Here is a 17,548-nt window from a genome sequence, read left to right on the forward strand (position 1 = left end):
TTCCTGACTACATAGTTTCCTTTGTAATGCATTTTCTTCTACTGTCTGAAAACCTGAAATGTCAGTCTTGTTGTTCACACAGTGGTCGACCCTCTAATTCAGGATACTAACTTCATGGTCAAGTTTCACTAAATTCCAGCTTCTTTTCTTGTTTCTGCATAACTGGGAAAAGCTAAAAGACATGCACAACATTGCCTTACCTGAGCATCAGGAAATTGAAACATCTTAATACATTTAATGTTCTATGAAAAGCCAGCAGTCTGACATGTTGTGATTACTAGCATAGTGTTTAGTGTAATTTACTCAGTTTTTGTCTTGCAGCTTGTATAGACAGCCTGCTCAGCTCTTAAGCTTGATGTTAGACTTGCATGGCAGTCTCCACCCCCACAAAGTCTTAAACTTTGTGAGGCGTGTTGGTACTGCATAAATGGATTTTGCATTTCATCTACATGAATAATATGTTTACCCTTATTTAAGGTTGAAAAATGTTTATAATCAGTATTGTGAATTGCTGTCTGTAACAAGGTCTTGTTTGCGTTTTGTCCTCTTCTCCCCAGTTATTTAAACATACAGGTTTACTGCTGTTGGAGTTGGTCAACTAGCAACATGAGCTATGGCTGCAGAACCTCGTTCATCAGAAACTGTGCGTGGAACCTGTACTGCTATGTGCCCAGAACCAGAGAGGAAGCAAAGGGAAAGGCAGAAGAGGCTTCACAAATTTGAAATGCTTGCTGGGACTGAAAATTATATGGTTCCCACTGCTGATCCAGATAAAACTGTTAAAGAGTACACCAGACCAGCAGCTGGGAAGGAGAGAGTTCAACCCAGTGAACTTCGGCCACCTGCCATCTTGCTTAAAACTGTCCAGTATTTAGTGGAGGAGATAGTCCCAAAAACTGATGTTCCGTGGGTAGAGGTCTACAATTTTGTGTTTGATAGGCTGCGTAGTATCAAGCAGGACATGACCATTCAGCAAGTTAAAGGCAAATCTTGTGTGTCTGTTTTGGAAGTATCTTTAAGATTTCTCATTTTTTCATCATACAGACTGTGTGAAGAGCCACTTGGATCCTTTGACCCAAAGATAAATGATACTCATGTTCAAGAATGTTTTAGTCGTTTGTTGAGTAGCTATGAGTTGGGAGAGCATAAGAATGAGCCAGAGTTCCAGTCCCTTTTCCTGCTGTACAACCTTGGTAAGCTATTGCCATACTTATATTTTACTCTAAGAAAAACGTGCCATTCCTGCAACAGCCTGTTGCTAGGGGTATACTACAGCACTTAGAATGAGAGTCCATTACGTTTCCAAGAACTGCTGAATTCATTTTACTGTCTTTGCTCAAGTGCAATCTTTAACATTTCCAGGCTGATTTCTTCATGTTGGTATGGTTACTTGTGATCTGTTGCTGACTGGGCCCATGTATTTGATTAATTTTTGGTGGGTCCCTGTATCTTTGAGTCATTACAACCGTCTTTGCATCTGTAAAAAGGTAAATAAGAGGATTGTTTGCACGTCCATGGGAGTTTTGACAGTATAGGTAATTATGCAAGTGTCCTCTTGTAAATTAGTAAATTCATTTTCTGGACCTTCAAGTATGCCTTCCATTACAGGATGACATGCCACTGATGGAGAACACATTTCCTGAACTTATTAAAAATAACATCCTCACCTATGAGTGCCAGATATTTCACTTTTTAATGTTCTACACAAGAAATTGCTTACAACTTGAATTGTCAGTAAGAAAGTACATTGGCCGTTCCATGACCTTTTAATTGGCACCCCTGTCATTTAGGTACTACTGCTTCCTGTAGTTTATGTAGTGCTGCTTTCATCCCTTATGAAAGCATTTATGGGCACATTAGATCACCACTTAAGGGCTAAGATACTCACCTTTGGAGAAGAGCACTGTAAGTCAGAACTTGTGTGTCAGTTTAACTTTCTACACATAATAAAGTGGCAAGATGACTGTCCCCTGGGTTGCTCAAAGTTCTTGTATGTCATGGCATACAAAGAAAAAAAGAGATTTTGCTTAACGATGATGCACGTTTTCTTGATTGTAGCCTTCTACTTTGAAGTGAGCTGCGACATTATGGGTGTTGGCTTAATTCATATCCTAGAACAAAATTATTTTGTGTCTGTTGCACTTCCTACTGCTTTAACAGATTGCTTCTGAGTTGCTCTTTGTTCCTGATGTTCATGTTTCACTGTTTCAGTCATTACACTAGGGTTATCCTGCTGGCAGGCTACCCGCAATCGGCCAGAATTCCAGAGTCTAGGTCCGGCGTCGGTTGCCTCTTCCCTGACGTCAGTGCACCAGGGGTATAAAAGATGCAGCTGACGCCATTTTCTTCAGTCTTTCTTGCTGCGAGGTGCCCGAAACAGAAGCAGTTCGCAAGTGCCGGTCGGCCGACTCCTGAGATTTTCGAAATCGAATTTCAGAACCGAAGTCTTCAATAAAACTAAGTACCCCATTGGGGAAACTTTTTCTTGCTCCAGACCGATGTCAGTAAAAGTTAACAATTGTATTTCTTGTGGGAAGCAAATACCTCATAAGGACTTTCACTCTTACTGTATTCCTTGCCTAGGCCCTGACCACGACGTTACTAGTTGTCAGTTTTGTGCTAGATTCAACAAACGCACTATTAAGTGTCAGTTTGATTTTGCTTAACATTACTTTGGCCGTAGGTTTAACTACATAATGCCGTCAGAACAACCGATGACCGGAATTCATAAAAAACGCAAAGAAAAGGACAGGCATCAGAGGTCCAAAACCAACAACGAAGCCTCTTCAAGGCCAGTTGCTGGTTCTCAGTGAGGTGCTTTCGCAGCCCCTGACACCCGCTACCTCAGAGCCACAGGCCGTATCAGACTCCCACGTGGAGACATCTAGGCCTCTGGAAACTCAAGGTATTGGGCCTGCGGAAACTATTCCCTCAGATGGGTCCGGAGCCGCTGAGCAGGCATCGGCTTCTGAGGGTGTTTTCAGACCTTCACAGCTTACTATTAAGTCCATTACAGAAGCCAAGGCAAAGTCAAAAACGCCTTTAAAGACAAGGAAACAAGTACAGCATTCTCTTGCACAGTCGTCCATGCCAAAGAAACAGATGCTTAAAATGGCCGAGGACCTAATTACTTTGATCAGGGGTTCCCATCCCCCTCCTGATAAAAGGCCTAGGCAAGACTCTGACTATGACTCCTCTGACCAGGTTTCTATTTCCTCCGATTCCTCTTCAGATCAGGGATATTCTGTCCCTCCCTATGAGGACTCTGATGCAGAAGAATCTATACCTTCAACCTCTCCGCCTGAGGATTATTCTTTTGGGGAAACCTTGCAACCATGAGCGAGCATTTCCATTGGGAGAGCCAGGATTATTCGGAATCCAGGAAAAGGCTTCGAGACTTTCTTTTATTGCCTCAGCACAGGCCCCTGGCTATCCCCCCTGTGCTTGATATCGTTGATTATCTCTTCTCTGAATCCAGTCTGTCTCCTGATTGTTTACCCCCTGCACCAGTCAAGCCAGACGGGTACTACAGGGTCCCAGACTCTCATAAATTTCTTTATAAAAACCCTGCTGCAATTTCTCAGGGTCCCAAAGGGGTTAAGGCTTCCACTGCAAAAAAAAACCCTGTCCCCTCTGATAGGGATTCTAGAGCACTGGATAGATGGGGAAAAAAGTTTACACTTCTGCTACTTTAGCTGTAAGGGCTTTAAACTGCCAGTTTCACGTGCTTAAATATCAACAGTACCTCATGTCTTTGTTAAAACAGAAAATGCTTACAAACACAAAGTCCTGACAATAAGGAAATGCAGGATTTATTGCATGCAGTTGAACAAGTGGGAAAGCGTACTCTGCAATGTGGTTTTGATTCATTAGAGGCTTCTTGTAGAGCCGCAGTTACAGGCTCTGTCATTCGAAGGCATGCTTGATTGAAAGAACAAAGTTTACCTGAACATGTTAAAGTAAAATTATTGAATGCTCCACTACAGCATGATACTTTGTTTGGCGTTAAGGCATAAGAGGTGTTAAAGAAAATTGAGGATAAAGCAAAATCAGCGCAGACAGTAAAGGATTTCTTACAGGTTCAACCACCTAGGTTTAGCAGAAACTGGCCTTCAAAAAAAATTGGTCCTTTCCGGTGTCAGACAGGCCACAAAGAGGCAGATAGATGCCCAAGAGGCAGATCTCAGCCCCAAGGCTCAAACAGACCTAAACAATGGGGTGCTTCTGCCCCAAAGGAGGAGAAGACAAATCACAAACTTATAGGAAACAGTCCCAATGACTTCCCTCTACAAATACCAAGTACTAACCTTTTGGCAGCACCCTTAGGGGGAAGCTAGCACTTTTCTCACAAAATTGACACATAATCACCCAGGACAAATGGGTACTGAATATTGTTTCTCAGGGTTACGGGTTCCACTTTCATACCCTTCCAAAATCAAAAGGTATGCCGGACCTGCCACAAAACCAATGGGCAGAGGCACAAAAACAAATTTCTGCTCTCATGAACATGAGCGCTATTCAAAGAGGACCACAGCAAGAACAGGGAGAAGGATTTTACTCAAGACTTTTCCTGGTACCCAGAAAGGACAAAGCCTGGAGACCAATACTGGACCTGTCAATCCTAAATACTTTCCTGGATATTCCAAAATTCAAAATGTTAACACTGCAGCAACTTCTACCCATGCTGGACAAGAAGGCTTGGCTAGTTACTTTGCGCCTCAAGGAGGCATACCTTCATATCCTAATCAGACAGTCTTGCAGAAGATACCTCAGATTCATAGCTGGCTCAATGCATTACCAATTCTCTGCACTGCCCTTTGGCTTATCTGTTGCGCCCAGGGTCTTCACAAAATGCCTGTCACCAGTAATTGCATTTTGCAGACAAAAAGGAATTCAAATATATCCCTGCTTGCACGACTGCCTTATTCAAGCAGACAGCACGGAAATTCTACTAAAGCATCTGGCATTTGTAAAAAGATTACTAATTTGCCTAGGGTACACAGTAAATGAAAAGAAATCAAAACTAGTGCCCTCTCGAGATAATATTCGTGGGTGCAAGCTTAAATACAACTGCCCAGATAGCTTATCTCCCGCCAGACAAGCAAAGGCAACCGACTCATTACTTTCAAATGATGGCAACAAAGACCCAGCTCCCTGCAAGAAAAATTCTGCAGGCCCTGGGCTTCATGGCATCCTGCATTCTAATAATTCCATATGCAAGACTGCATATGAGGAAACTACAATGGTATCTAAAAAGTGTTTGGACTCAACATTGGCACAGCCTGGAAACAATAATAACTCTAATTCCCTGCCTGCAACAGGAGTTTCGATGGCGGTCACTGGCTTGTCACAACAACAAGGGACAGCCTTTCACCTTGCCCACAGCCAGGCAGACGATAACAGATGCATCGGATTATGCCTGGGGGGCACACATGGCAGGAAAATGTATTCAGGCCATGTGGCCCAAGGAACAAATGCATTTTCGAATCAATCAAAGAGATGCTAGTTGTACAGAATGCCCCGACAGCCTTCAAGGATCTACTACATCCAGGACAATTATTACTAAAGACTGAAAATACCACAGTTATGTGGTACATAAACAAGCAAGGGGGCACACATTCCTACACCCTCTGCAGGCAAGCCATGACTTTGTGGAACACGGCACTGACATATCAAGTACATCTGCAGGCACAATTCCTGCCAGGAATGAAAAGTACACTGGCAGACAAATTAAGCAGAAATGTCATGGATCCTCACGAATGGAAACGAAAATCCACAGGTCTTCAGCATAACAAGGAAATGGGGATGCCCAGACATAGATCTTTTTGCCTCCCCTCACAACTGCCAACTACAGAGATTTTGCACAAGAACTTGTCAATCTCAAGCATGGAAAGTGGATGCTCTGTCATTCAGCTGGAAAACCCTGACAGTTTATGCCTTCCCTCCCCTGCCTCCTCTTCCCAAGGTGCTCCTAAAAGTCAGACAAGAGAAGCCAAAAATGATCCTGAGTGCCCCAGACTGGCCACGCCAGCACTGTTACCCAGTCCTAAAGAGCTTGTCTCAAGGCCCAGCCTGGCCTTTACCTCATATTCATCATCTTCTGACTCAACAAAACAATCAGATTCTGCACAGTCAACTCAGAACCTTAAATCTGGCTGCATGGCAGATAATTTAGCCACTCAGACCACACCTCTCTAAAGCTGTTATGGACGTCATTTTTGAAGCCAGGAGGCCCAGCACTAGGAAATCTTATGCAGAAAAATGGAAGAGATTCTGTGCTTGGAACCAGGCGCAAGGGCTCGACCCACTTGTTCCAAATATACCTCAGATTTTACAATACCTAACTGAGATGCTGGACAAAGGCCTATCCTTCTCATCTATAAAGATCCATGCCTCTGCCATTTCAGCTTATTACAATACGGAACCTCCTATTTTCTCTCATCTACTAAGACAGTTTCTCAGAGGGGCAAAAAACATAAGACCCCCAAGGAGAGCGCCAACACCTATTTGGGACCGCAGTTTTGTTTTAGAAAAGCTCACGCTGCCTCCTTTTGAGCCAGCCAATACAGCTGATCTAAAATTCTTATCATGGAAGACTGCTCTGCTCCTAGCAATAACCTTAGCAAGAAGAGTGTCGGAGTTACAGGCATTAATGGCAGTGGAACCTTTCATCAGGACAGGGTCTCTCTCTAAGGACAAACTCGACATTTATGCCAAAGGTAGTATCCCGTGTGGCTCTTAAGCAAACCATTCATTTGCCAACATTCTATCCAAATCCCCAGAATAAAGGGGAGAGACTTGTGCACGCTTTGGACATACACAGACGGCTACAATTCTACTTGGATAAATCAAAAGCTTTCAGAAAAACTGAGCAACTGTTTGTAGCTAATGCTGCAGGATCACAAGGAAAGCCTATCTCAAAGCAGACTGTTTCAAAATGGATAGAACACTGCATTCGCTTCTGTTATTCACAACATGGCAAATCGGTGCCTAAGGGCATTAGGCCACATTCTACCAGAGCAGCAGTCACTTCAGCAGCCTTCCTCAGAGGAGTACCAATCAAAGACATTTTAGAAGCTGCAACCTGGAGTTCAGTGCACACTTTCACCAAGCACTACCACTTACCTCTTTGTATTCTAATCCAGAGCAGGCTTTACCACTGCAGTTCTGCAGGGCCTGGTAGCCTCTCCTAATCCTATTTAGGCCCAGCCTCCCAACCTCCGCTTTGGGATTCAACACAAGTGTAATGACTGCAACAGTGAAACACGATGAACATAGTACAGTTGTGTTCCTACCATAAATGTAGGTGTTCAAGTGTATTCATTGTTGCAGTCCAGGTTACCCACCCACCATCCCCTTTTTCTTTGCTGGGACTTTTCTGTACTTCTCAATTCTATACAACCTATGTGGTGTATTTGCTTGTAGATGAAGGAAATGTTTATTTTAGTACATGCATGCTTTTTGGCATAATTTTTTCAGCCTTCCTATTTGGGGGCACCTGACATTTGGGGCAAGACAAACTGAAGAAAATGGCATCGGCTGCATCTTTTATACCCCTGGCGCACTGACGTCAGGAAAGAGGTGACAGCAAGGGACGCCGGACCTAGACTTTGGAATTCTGGCCGACTGCGGGTAGCCTGCCAGCAGGATAACCCAATTGTAATGACTGCAACAGTGAATACACTCGAACATCTACATTTATGGTAGGTACACAACAGTACTTTTTCTGACCTGTATGGACCAAAGTCACCTCCATTTCTTTATTGACTTTTTTTGACCATTTAAGTATGCTCCACCTTCCTGAGGGTAGCTTTAGATTCTTTTGCTGCTATATGAGTTACACTGCACATGAGAGCTTGTTTTATGCAGCATCTGAACTAAATGTGTGTGTGAAAATGAAAAGCCGGCTGTCCTTTTCAGTTACTGCACTCATTAGCCCATCTGTCTGTTAGGCTGCTACAGTATAAGGACTTTCTTACAGTAATAGACATCCATCCACAACCCCTTTCCCATTTTTGAATATGGGGTTAGGGTGTCACTTGAACAGTAGACAGTCATCTAGAGCTGAAGTGTACACCACTGAGTGCCTAAAAAGATGGGTCACTATCCACATAAGTTTATAAATCCCGAACATCCAGGTCAACTCTTAGAGCGTATTGTCAGTGTGGTTGTTCCTTGTTCCCAAAGGATACATTAATGCATTTTTTGGTATTTAGTTTCAGACCATGTCATTTGTCACTAGTTATTTGAGACTAACCTTCCTGCAGGATGGTCAAGTCATTTGGGGATTTAGTGACCACTCCTAATTTGCAGTTATGTGCTAACTTAGGCAGCCAGAGCCCTTTGGTATTGACTTTTTCTTCAGAAAAGTAGATGCCAAAGAGGAGAGATCCCAGCACAGAACCCTGGAGGGGGGCTCCACTGATGACTTGGCTATTTGTAGAGGTAAATTCCTTTATTTTGATTATCTGCAGCCTATCTGTGAGCTAGTTGGCAATCCGGTGGGGGACGCAAGGTTTTATTTCCAGTTTATTTATTTAGCTTTTTCGACTGTGCCTGAGTGGGGAATTGTGACAAAAGCGTTGACCAGGTCAGAATATGTGGTGTGTACAGATGTTCTTCATCTCACATTGCTGCAGTCATAACCTGTGGGTAGTCCGCTGTCCTCGGTCGGCCCGAATACCAAGGTGTTAGGCTGGCGTCTGTCATGGTCGCCCAGATCTGACGTCAGTACGCCGTGGTACAAAAGCGCATGACCGACGCCATATCCTCAGTCTTTCTTGCCGCGTGGTCCGAAGCAGAAGCAGCGTTTGCAAGTGCCGTTCGGCGTCCTGAAATTTTCGTATTCTGAGTTTCAGACCGAAGACCAAGTTTGGCTAAGTACCCCGTTGGGGAATATTTTTGTCTTTTCTTGCCTCAGTTAAATCCGGATGTCAGAAAAAGTAAATAATTGTATTTCTTGTGGGAAACAGATACCTCATAGGGATTACCACTCTTTGTATTCCTTGCTTGGGGCCTGAGCACGACGTAGTCGGGTGTCGCTTTTGTGCTAGATTTAATAAGCGCACTATTAAATGCAGGTTAGACTGTGCTAGACTTGTCTTCGGTAAGCGGTGTAATTACAATATGCCGTCGGATCCTCAGATGCCCGCTACCGCTAAGAAGCGTAGAGAAAAATCGTTAAAATCCAAGCAGGATGAGTCGTCCGTTACGGACGCCAGTTCTTTGGAAACTACGGTGGAATCTGTGGATCCAGCCGAAGTTTCAGCTGAAGCTCAGGGGGAGCCTTTAATCTTGCAGGATGTGGCCTCTCAGGAGTCTGGTCAGGCTGAGGGGGCCTCTCAAGTCTCTGTAGTCCCTTCTTTGCATAAGGTGGTTAGGCCTTCTACTTCTGTCTCTAAGGCACATTCCAAGGTCAGGCCTGGTTTGTCTTCACTGGCGTCAGCCCTAGTTCTGCAGGTTCTGTACCTAAAAAGCATATGCTGAAAATGGCAGAGGATTTGATTACTTTAATCAGGGGTTCTATGCCCCCTCCGGATAAGAGGCCTAGGGTGGAGCCAGAGGTGGAAGGATTGGAGCATTCCTCGGATTATTCTGAGTCTTCGGCTGAGGACATTCAGGATTTTCCTCCTTATTCTGATTCAGATGCAGAGGATTCATGTCCTTCTGCTTCCCCTCCAGAGGATTTTTCTTTTTCTGAAACCCTGCATTCCATGAGGGAGCATTTTAAGTGGGAAGGTCAGGATTTCTCAGATTCTCGAAAGAGGCTTAGGGAATTTTTGTTTTTACCACAGCATAGGCCCTTGGCTATTCCCCCTGTTTTGGATGTTGTTCAGGATGTTTTTCAGAAGCTTCCCTTAATCCTGATTCTCTACCTCCTGCCCCTGTCAAGCCAGACAGGTATTACAGAGTGCCAGAGGTTCATAAATATTTGTATAAGAGCCCAAGAGCTGACCCGGAAACTATTAGCCAGGGACCTAAGGGTGTCAGGGCTTCTGTTGTAAAGAATCCAGTTCCTCTGGATAAAGATTCTAGGGCTTTGGATAGGTGGGGTAAAAAAGTGTATACCTCTTCCACTCTAGCAATGAGGGCTTTGAATTGCCAGTTTCATATGCTGAAGTACCAGAATTTTCTCTTAAGTCAGTTAAAATCTAAGGTAGATGCTTTGGCAGAGGGTATAGAGTGTAAGGAATTGCAAGATTTAGTTCATGCCTCTGATCAGGTGGGTAAACATTCTTTGCAGTGTGGTTTTGATGCTCTTCAGGCTTCTTCCAGGGTGGCTGCCACTGGTTCAGTTATTCGTAGGCACGCCTGGCTTAAGAATCAGAATTTGTCAGAGCATGTTAAAGCTCGAATTTTGGACGCTCCCCTTCAATCTGAAGTTCTGTTTGGTTCTCCTGTGGAGTCGGTGTTGAAAAAAATGGAAGACAAAGCAAAGTCCATGCAGACAGTTAAGGAATTTTTACAGGTGCAGCCCCCTAAGTTTAGCAGAAATTGGCCTGCTAAGGGATGGGCTTATCCTTCTTCTGATTTACAGTCTAGGGGCAGATCTAGACGTGGTAGAGGCAGAGCTCATGCTCAGGGTTCTTTCAGACCTAGGACGTGGAGTTCCCCATGCACAATCTTCAGGTGAGGGCAGGGGGTCAGCCTTTTCGTAAACAGACCCAATGACCTGTATTTCCAGCTGCCAGATCCCTCCTGTCTGGCAGCTCCTCTGGGAGGAAAGTTGGCACTTTTCAGGCAAAATTGGCTTTGTCACCCAGGACAAATGGGTGTTGGACATTATAGATCGAGGCTACAAGTTTTATTTTCAAATTTGCCTCCTTTCAAAGGCATGCCAGACGTTCCTCCTCAGCAAAAGTTGGAGGCTCACAAGCAGATTTCTTTACTTTTAAAAATGGGGGCTATCCAGGGGGTCCCTCCGTCAGAAGTAGGCCTAGGATTTTATTCTCGCCTGTTTCTTATACCAAAGAAAGGAAACACTTGGAGGCCAATTCTGGATTTGTCTATTCTCAACACATACCTGGACATTCCAAAATTCAAGATGTTAACTTTACAGCAGCTTCTGCCTCTGCTAGGCAAAGATCACTGGATGGTAACTCTGGATCTCAGAGGCTTATCTTCACATTCCTATCAGGCCCAGTTGCAGGAGGTTCCTGCGATTTCGGGCTGGTACTTTTCATTATCAGTTCTCTGCATTGCCCTTTGGCTTATCTACTGCGCCCAGGGTGTTCACAAAGGTCCTGGCTCCGGTGATAGCTTTCTTAAGATTAAGGGGAATACAAATTTATCCTTATCTGGACGATTGCCTGATTCTTGCTCAAGACAAAGTCAAGTTACTTCACCATCTACAGTATGTTATGGCAGTGTTAAGGTGCCTAGGGTATTCTGTGAACGAAATAAAGTCCAGTCTAGTACCCTCTCAGGACATGTGGTTTCTGGGTGTGAGACTGAATACAGCCTCTCAGATGGCGTTTTTGACCCCGGACAAACAAAGAAATCTTTCCCTTTACTTCCAGCAGTTATCTCTACGGTCCAGGCTGACTGCAAGGGCGGTCCTTCAGGCCTTTGGGTTCATGGCATCTTGTATTCTGGTGCTTCCCAATGCCAAACTGCATATGAGGAAGCTACAATGGTATCTCAAAAGCGTATGGACTCAACACTGCCACGATTTGGACACAGTCATTCAGATAATACCTTGCATCCAAAGGGAATTTTTGTGGTGGGCTCAGGAATGTCACCTAAACAAGGGACTCTCTGTGACCCAACCAGAGGCGAGTCAGATCTTAACGACAGATGCCTCAGACATGGCTTGGGGAGCACACTTCAATGGGAAATGGGTTCAAGACACGTGGCCTCCCAGACTACAACATTTGCATATCAACATGGAGATGTTCGCAGTCCAATTTGCACTGATGGCTTTCAAGGATCTACTTCAACCAGGACAGGTGTTGATTCAAACAGACAACACAACAGTCATGTGGTACATCAACAAGCAAGGGGGAACCCATGCGTACCCTCTTTGCAGACAAGCTATGATTTTGTGGGAGACTGCTCTCAGTTTGCACCTCACTCTTCAGGCAAGGTTTCTGCCAGGAGCACAGAACTCCTTAGCAGATGTTCTGAGCAGACAGATGGTGGATCCCCACGAGTGGAAATTGGATCCTCATGTATTTCAACAGTCGACGGTGGCTTGGGGGACTCCAGACATAGATCTGTTTGCTTCTCCACTAAATTTCCAACTGCCAAAGTTTTGCACAAAGCTGTTTCACCCAAAAGCTTGGAAAGTGGATGCTCTATTATTCAGTTGGAACAACCTTCACGTCTATGCCTTTCCGCCTCTGCGTCTCCTTCCCAAGGTGCTCTTGAAGGTCAGACAGGACAAGCCTTGCATGATTCTAATAGCTCCAGATTGGCCACGTCAGCACTGGTACCCTCTGCTGAGGAGTTTAGTACGGGAGCCTCCTTGGCCTTTGCCATCAATTCCACACCTTTTGTCCCAGGCAAGCAATCATTTCCGCAATGTCAGGATTCAGTCCCTACATCTGACAGCCTGACGTATTCTGTTTTAGACCCTGGAGGGTCGCAGCTTCCTCAACAAGTTTTGAATGTCATTTTGGAGGCCAGACGGCCTAGTACAAGGAAAGTTTATGCTGATAAAGGGAGGAGATTTTTTCTTTGGAGCAAAACAAAGAGCTTTGATGTTTCAGTGCCTAATTTGAGTGCTTCACTTCAGTATCTTACAGAATTATTAGACAAGGGTTTGTCTTTCTCCTCTGTAAAAGTTCATGCTGCAGCCATTTCTGCTCACTATGACTGTGACCCACCATTATTCTCTCACCCTTTGTTTAAGCAATTTCTTAGAGGGGCAAATAACATAAGACCCCACGAGAGCTCCTACTCCTTCCTGGGATCTCAATTTTGTGTTGGAAAAGCTCACTTTACCTCCTTTTGAACCTGCAGCTACTTGAGTTGAAGTTTTTGTCTTGGAAGACTGCTTTTTTGTTGGCCATTACATCTGCTAGAAGGGTATCTGAATTACAGGCTCTAATGGCAGTTGAACCCTTCCTGATATTTCATAAGGATAGGGTCTCCCTGCGTACTAACCCTACTTTTATGCCTAATGTTGTTTCTAATGTGGCCTTAAACCAATCTATTCATTTGCCTACATTTTATGCTGATCCCCAAAATAAAGGGGAAAAAATTTTGCACTCTTTGGATATTCACAGGCAGTTGCGTTATTATTTGAGCAGAACTAAGGGGTTCAGGCAGTCTCAACAGTTATTCATTTCTTTTGCCTTGAGTTCACAAGGAAAACCTGTTTCAAAACAAACTATTTCTAAGTGGATTGGCCATTGTATTGCTTTTTGTTATTCTCATCATGGTAAGGAGGTTCCGGCTGGAATCAGACCTCATTCCACTAGGGCGACTGCCACTTCTACTGCTTTTTAAGGAGTAGCTACTAAGGATATTTTGGAGGCAGCTACTTGGAGTTCAGTGCACACTTTTTCTAAACATTACCATCTCCCTCTTTATTCCAAATCTAGGGCTGGGTTTGCCACTGCAGTTTTACAGGGCATGTTAGCAGCTCCTAATGCTTTCTGATTTTGCCAACCTCCCTTTACCTTTGCTTTGGGATTTTACCCACAGGTTACGACTGCAGCAATGTGAGATGAAGAACATAGTACAGTTTTGTACCTACCATAAATGTAGATGTTCGAAGATCCACATTGCTGCAGTCCAATTTACCCTCCCTCCTTCCCCTCTGTAGTTTGGGGTGGTTGTGTGGTTTGTGGGGTAACTATTGTTTCTACGTTGGTGATTAGGTATTTTCTGTTTTTGGCTATGGCCTTTCTTTTTTAGGCCTTCTGACATCTGGGGCAAGAAAGACTGAGGATATGGCGTCGGTCATGCGCTTTTGTACCACTGCGTACTGACGTCAGATCTGGGCGACCATGACCGACGCCAGCCTAACACTTTGGTATTCGGGCCGACCGAGGACAGCGGACTACCCACAGGTTATGACTGCAGCAATGTGGATCTTCGAACATCTACATTTATGGTAGGTACAAAACTGTACTTTTTGCCTTCTATTGCTTTGGCGACCTTTTCATAAAAATTCACCAGGTTAATAAGCATGACGTGCCCTTCATAAATCCAAACAGAGGAGTTCAGTTTTTGGAAGATCCTTGTGTTCTAATTAATTCCATGGTAACTGTTACCATGGCTTTACATATGAGGTTGGTCAGACTTATGGGTCTGGAATTGTGTGGGTCTGTGGAAGGTTCTCTCTTATGCAGGGGAATGTCTGTAGCTAGTATCCATTAGCTTGGTACAAAACCTGTATGGAGGCTGAAATTCAACAGTGTTAGTGAGTGTGGCTAAATCATGCTTCATACTATTTAAAATGCATCCAGAGATATTGACAGGACTCATTAATGCAATATTTTTAGCTTTTGATAGTACTTTTAGGGGGGGTCTATATCAGAAGATAGTTTTAAAACACATCATATGATCGAAGACTTGAAACTTCAAATCTTTTAACAGAGATCTCCGTAAAGTGCAGAAAGGGAAGATTTCCCTTTTCTGCACTGTAGTGTGATCTCAGAGTTGGTATATTTAAGTAGCAGGGGTGTGGGGGCGCAGGGGGGCTTGTCCTCCTTGCTTAGAGCGTTTAAATGGTTTGTTTTTGTAGGTTGTGTTTTTATTACATTTTCCATGTTTCGACACTTTGATTATATGGTGTCGACTATCTCAGATTCCAAGTTTTGAAACTTCGATAATGTAATATAGAACTCTTTTAGGATCTGGTCTTGTGTGATAGCTGGAGCTGAGCCAGTTTCGGGTATATCTTGAGGGACAGACGGAGGGGGGGGGTGTAAATTTAGAGCTAAACTTGTTGGCCAGTAATAACAAAAGGAAAGGAGAAAGCAAACGACAGGCACACTCTGTTGCCTGCCATTTTCTCTTTTTTTATTTTTATTTTTGAGTTTGTAAAACCAAGTGTGCCTGCAGTTTTGCTCTTTTTTTTTTTTTTTTTTTTTATTTATTTCTGAATTTAACTTTGTGTTCTTCTTTCTTGGCCAGTAAGTTAGCTTACATCTTCATTCACAATCAGCACATTGCTGCGTTGTGCTTTTGAGATTACGAACATAAACAAAAATTACCTTGTGATTGTCCTTGATTTGGGTGGTAGTTCTAGCCTTAAACGTGGCTTTAGTGGATTTTATTAAGCTCCTGTGTTTATTTCAGTGACGAGGACATTCTGGGAATTACTTTTCTTACTTTTGGTCAAAATTCATTTCCTTTTTTATTGTAAAGCTTGTTGTTATGATGGTTCCACCATGTGGGTTTGTTCCTGGAGTTTGTCCTGCACTAGTTCCTATGGGGTTCAACTGCATGTATGCAGCTGTTTGCATGCTGGTATAGTGTGGTGGCACACATTTCTGCATATTTATAGGAGGTTATTAGGCTAATGACCCTGAGACCCTTACAAGTCTAGCCAAGAGTTTATCCCCAAAAAAGAAACTTCAGTCAGCACCTGTCACCCCTGTCAGTGAGGGACACGGGTGAAACCCCTGGGACAAATTTGTGGTTTCCCATCCATTCATCAAGGTTGCACTTGAAGAGGGTCAGTGAGGTACTCTGACGTGTATGGGAAGTCTATTCCAGAGTCGGGGCAGTCTCTAGAAGACGAACCTGTCTCCCCAGCAGGTTTTGTTGATGGCGTATATTAGATTTAGGCCTTTCGAGTGGGTAATGTGCCAGGAGTTAGACTTAAGATATGGAGCATCTCCGATAGGGCAGGGTCTGAGATTGCCTTGTAGGAGCAACACAGATCACCTTTGAGTAGTCTGTACGATGCCAAGTAGAGTGATAGTGATTGTCTGCATAGGACAGATGTTGGAAGCCATGGATTCTGTTTGTGAGCTATTTCTGTGGCCTTTCCAGTTGGTGCAGATGTTTGGAGAGGTACATACCAAATGGGGCGTTACTCAATTATTGGCCAATTGAGGGAAGAGTACAGAGATAATAACCTCCGTTTTTCTAGATGCATTCCCTTTATTTGTGAGATGAACCAAGTAAAAGGCCTTTTTGACCTCTGCACAGGATGGTTGAATGCGAGATTGTTGTCAACCTGAGTACCCAGGTCTCTCACCACAGGTTGTGTCCTTGAGAAGGGGGGGTGGCCATTGATGTGGTTTTCAGTAGGGGCTGTGTTTTTGTCGAGTGGTATGATAATACATTTATTTGCGTTTAACTTGAGACCATGACTTTGGCATCAGTCAGTTGCTGCTGTGAGACCCTCTTGTAGTATGTTAACATCGTTGGGGGAGTCAATGACCGCACCCAACTTAGTCGTCTGCAAACTTGGTCAGCCACAGGCCTTTTGTCTTTGCCTGGACCTCTGAGAAGTAGATGCCAAACGGTCAGAGTCCCAGGTTACTCAGTGGAGTTAAGTGGGTTTGGTGGGGATTTGAAGCTTGCCAGTTTGACTTGAGTATGTAGCTTATCCTTGATGTTTCTAAAGGTACCTTGGGTGGAAGGGATCTCTAGTTTGTTTTACTTCAAAGGCGACTGCTTTATGGCCAGACTTTGCAAGTGATGAAGGTATGCAAGGGATTGTGCAAGATGTTCCCATATTAGCAAGGCCAAGATAAAGATGTTACTCCCCAGTGTATACTTGAATTGTTCCAGGGCATTTGTATTGACAAAGTCAGAGCATCTCTTTGAGAAACCTACACTACCATTAGTGCACAGTCTGTAGTTGGATAGTATAGATCATCTAGGAAAATGGTGTTGAGTTTAACTCATGACATCCGAGTGACGCCTCCAAGTGCATTTGCAGTTAACTTGTACTGACTCCTGTGGTTGTCAAATATTCCTTGTTCATATTTGCATCAATAAATCCAAAACCGTGCTGTGTACAAGGTTTTAAAATATTTATTCTTAAAGCTTTACAGAGTGGCAAAGTCAGCTGCATTAATAACTAACCGATTTGTCTAGTGCAGGTAAATAGATATTAACTGCTGTTTTCATGATATTCATTTATATAGATACTTGCTTATTATATTTAGAAAAAAATTAAATTGTAACACACAGATGTCATTTGCCTCATGAAAGCTCTGTTAGATGAATAAAATGCTACTGACAGCATGTGTTTAACTCGAGTGTTTGCTGAGATGCTGTAAGTTTACAAAATATTACACGTGCAAGTTACTGCATTTGCTGTGACTTACAAAAACAAGACCTAGAACCTAAAAAATGCTACCACTATAAAAATAGTTTGTGCTGAAGAGTTTGCCATTTATACTTTTGTAACCCCTGTGGTTCGAGAGATATGAACATTTGTTTGAAATGTGAGGACATAATTTGATTGTCAAAGGGCTTGGGCTCCATCCTCTGGAAGTTGTAGTGCAAACTTCCTGAGCTCCATTGGAGTGAATGAGTTAATACTGAGTGATTCTTGTTCCTGTAGATAGGCATTGTGGCTTTCTTTTGTCATAGAGCCAAGAGGGAGTTGTGTAACTAGCCAGTATATGGCATG

The 17,548-nt window shown here is 43.6% G+C and overlaps 1 protein-coding gene across 4 annotated transcripts in view; it reads left to right on the top strand.

Moving 5' to 3' along the window:
- Positions 1–17,548, top strand: part of SAC3D1 (SAC3 domain containing 1) — a 91,945-nt gene that overhangs the window by 46,514 nt on the left and 27,883 nt on the right. For all 4 annotated transcript variants that reach the window (XM_044090744.1, XM_044090742.1, XM_044090743.1 and 1 more), the window contains exon 2: positions 558–1,193. In XM_044090744.1, coding sequence (XP_043946679.1) covers positions 614–1,193 — 580 coding nt within the window. In that variant the 5' untranslated portion in view covers positions 558–613. The remainder of the gene's footprint in view (positions 1–557; positions 1,194–17,548) is intronic.

The sequence above is a fragment of the Protopterus annectens genome, chromosome 13.part0 (assembly GCF_019279795.1).
Source record: "Protopterus annectens isolate FY-2018-M chromosome 13.part0, PAN1.0, whole genome shotgun sequence".
Lineage (NCBI taxonomy): Eukaryota > Metazoa > Chordata > Ceratodontiformes > Protopteridae > Protopterus > Protopterus annectens.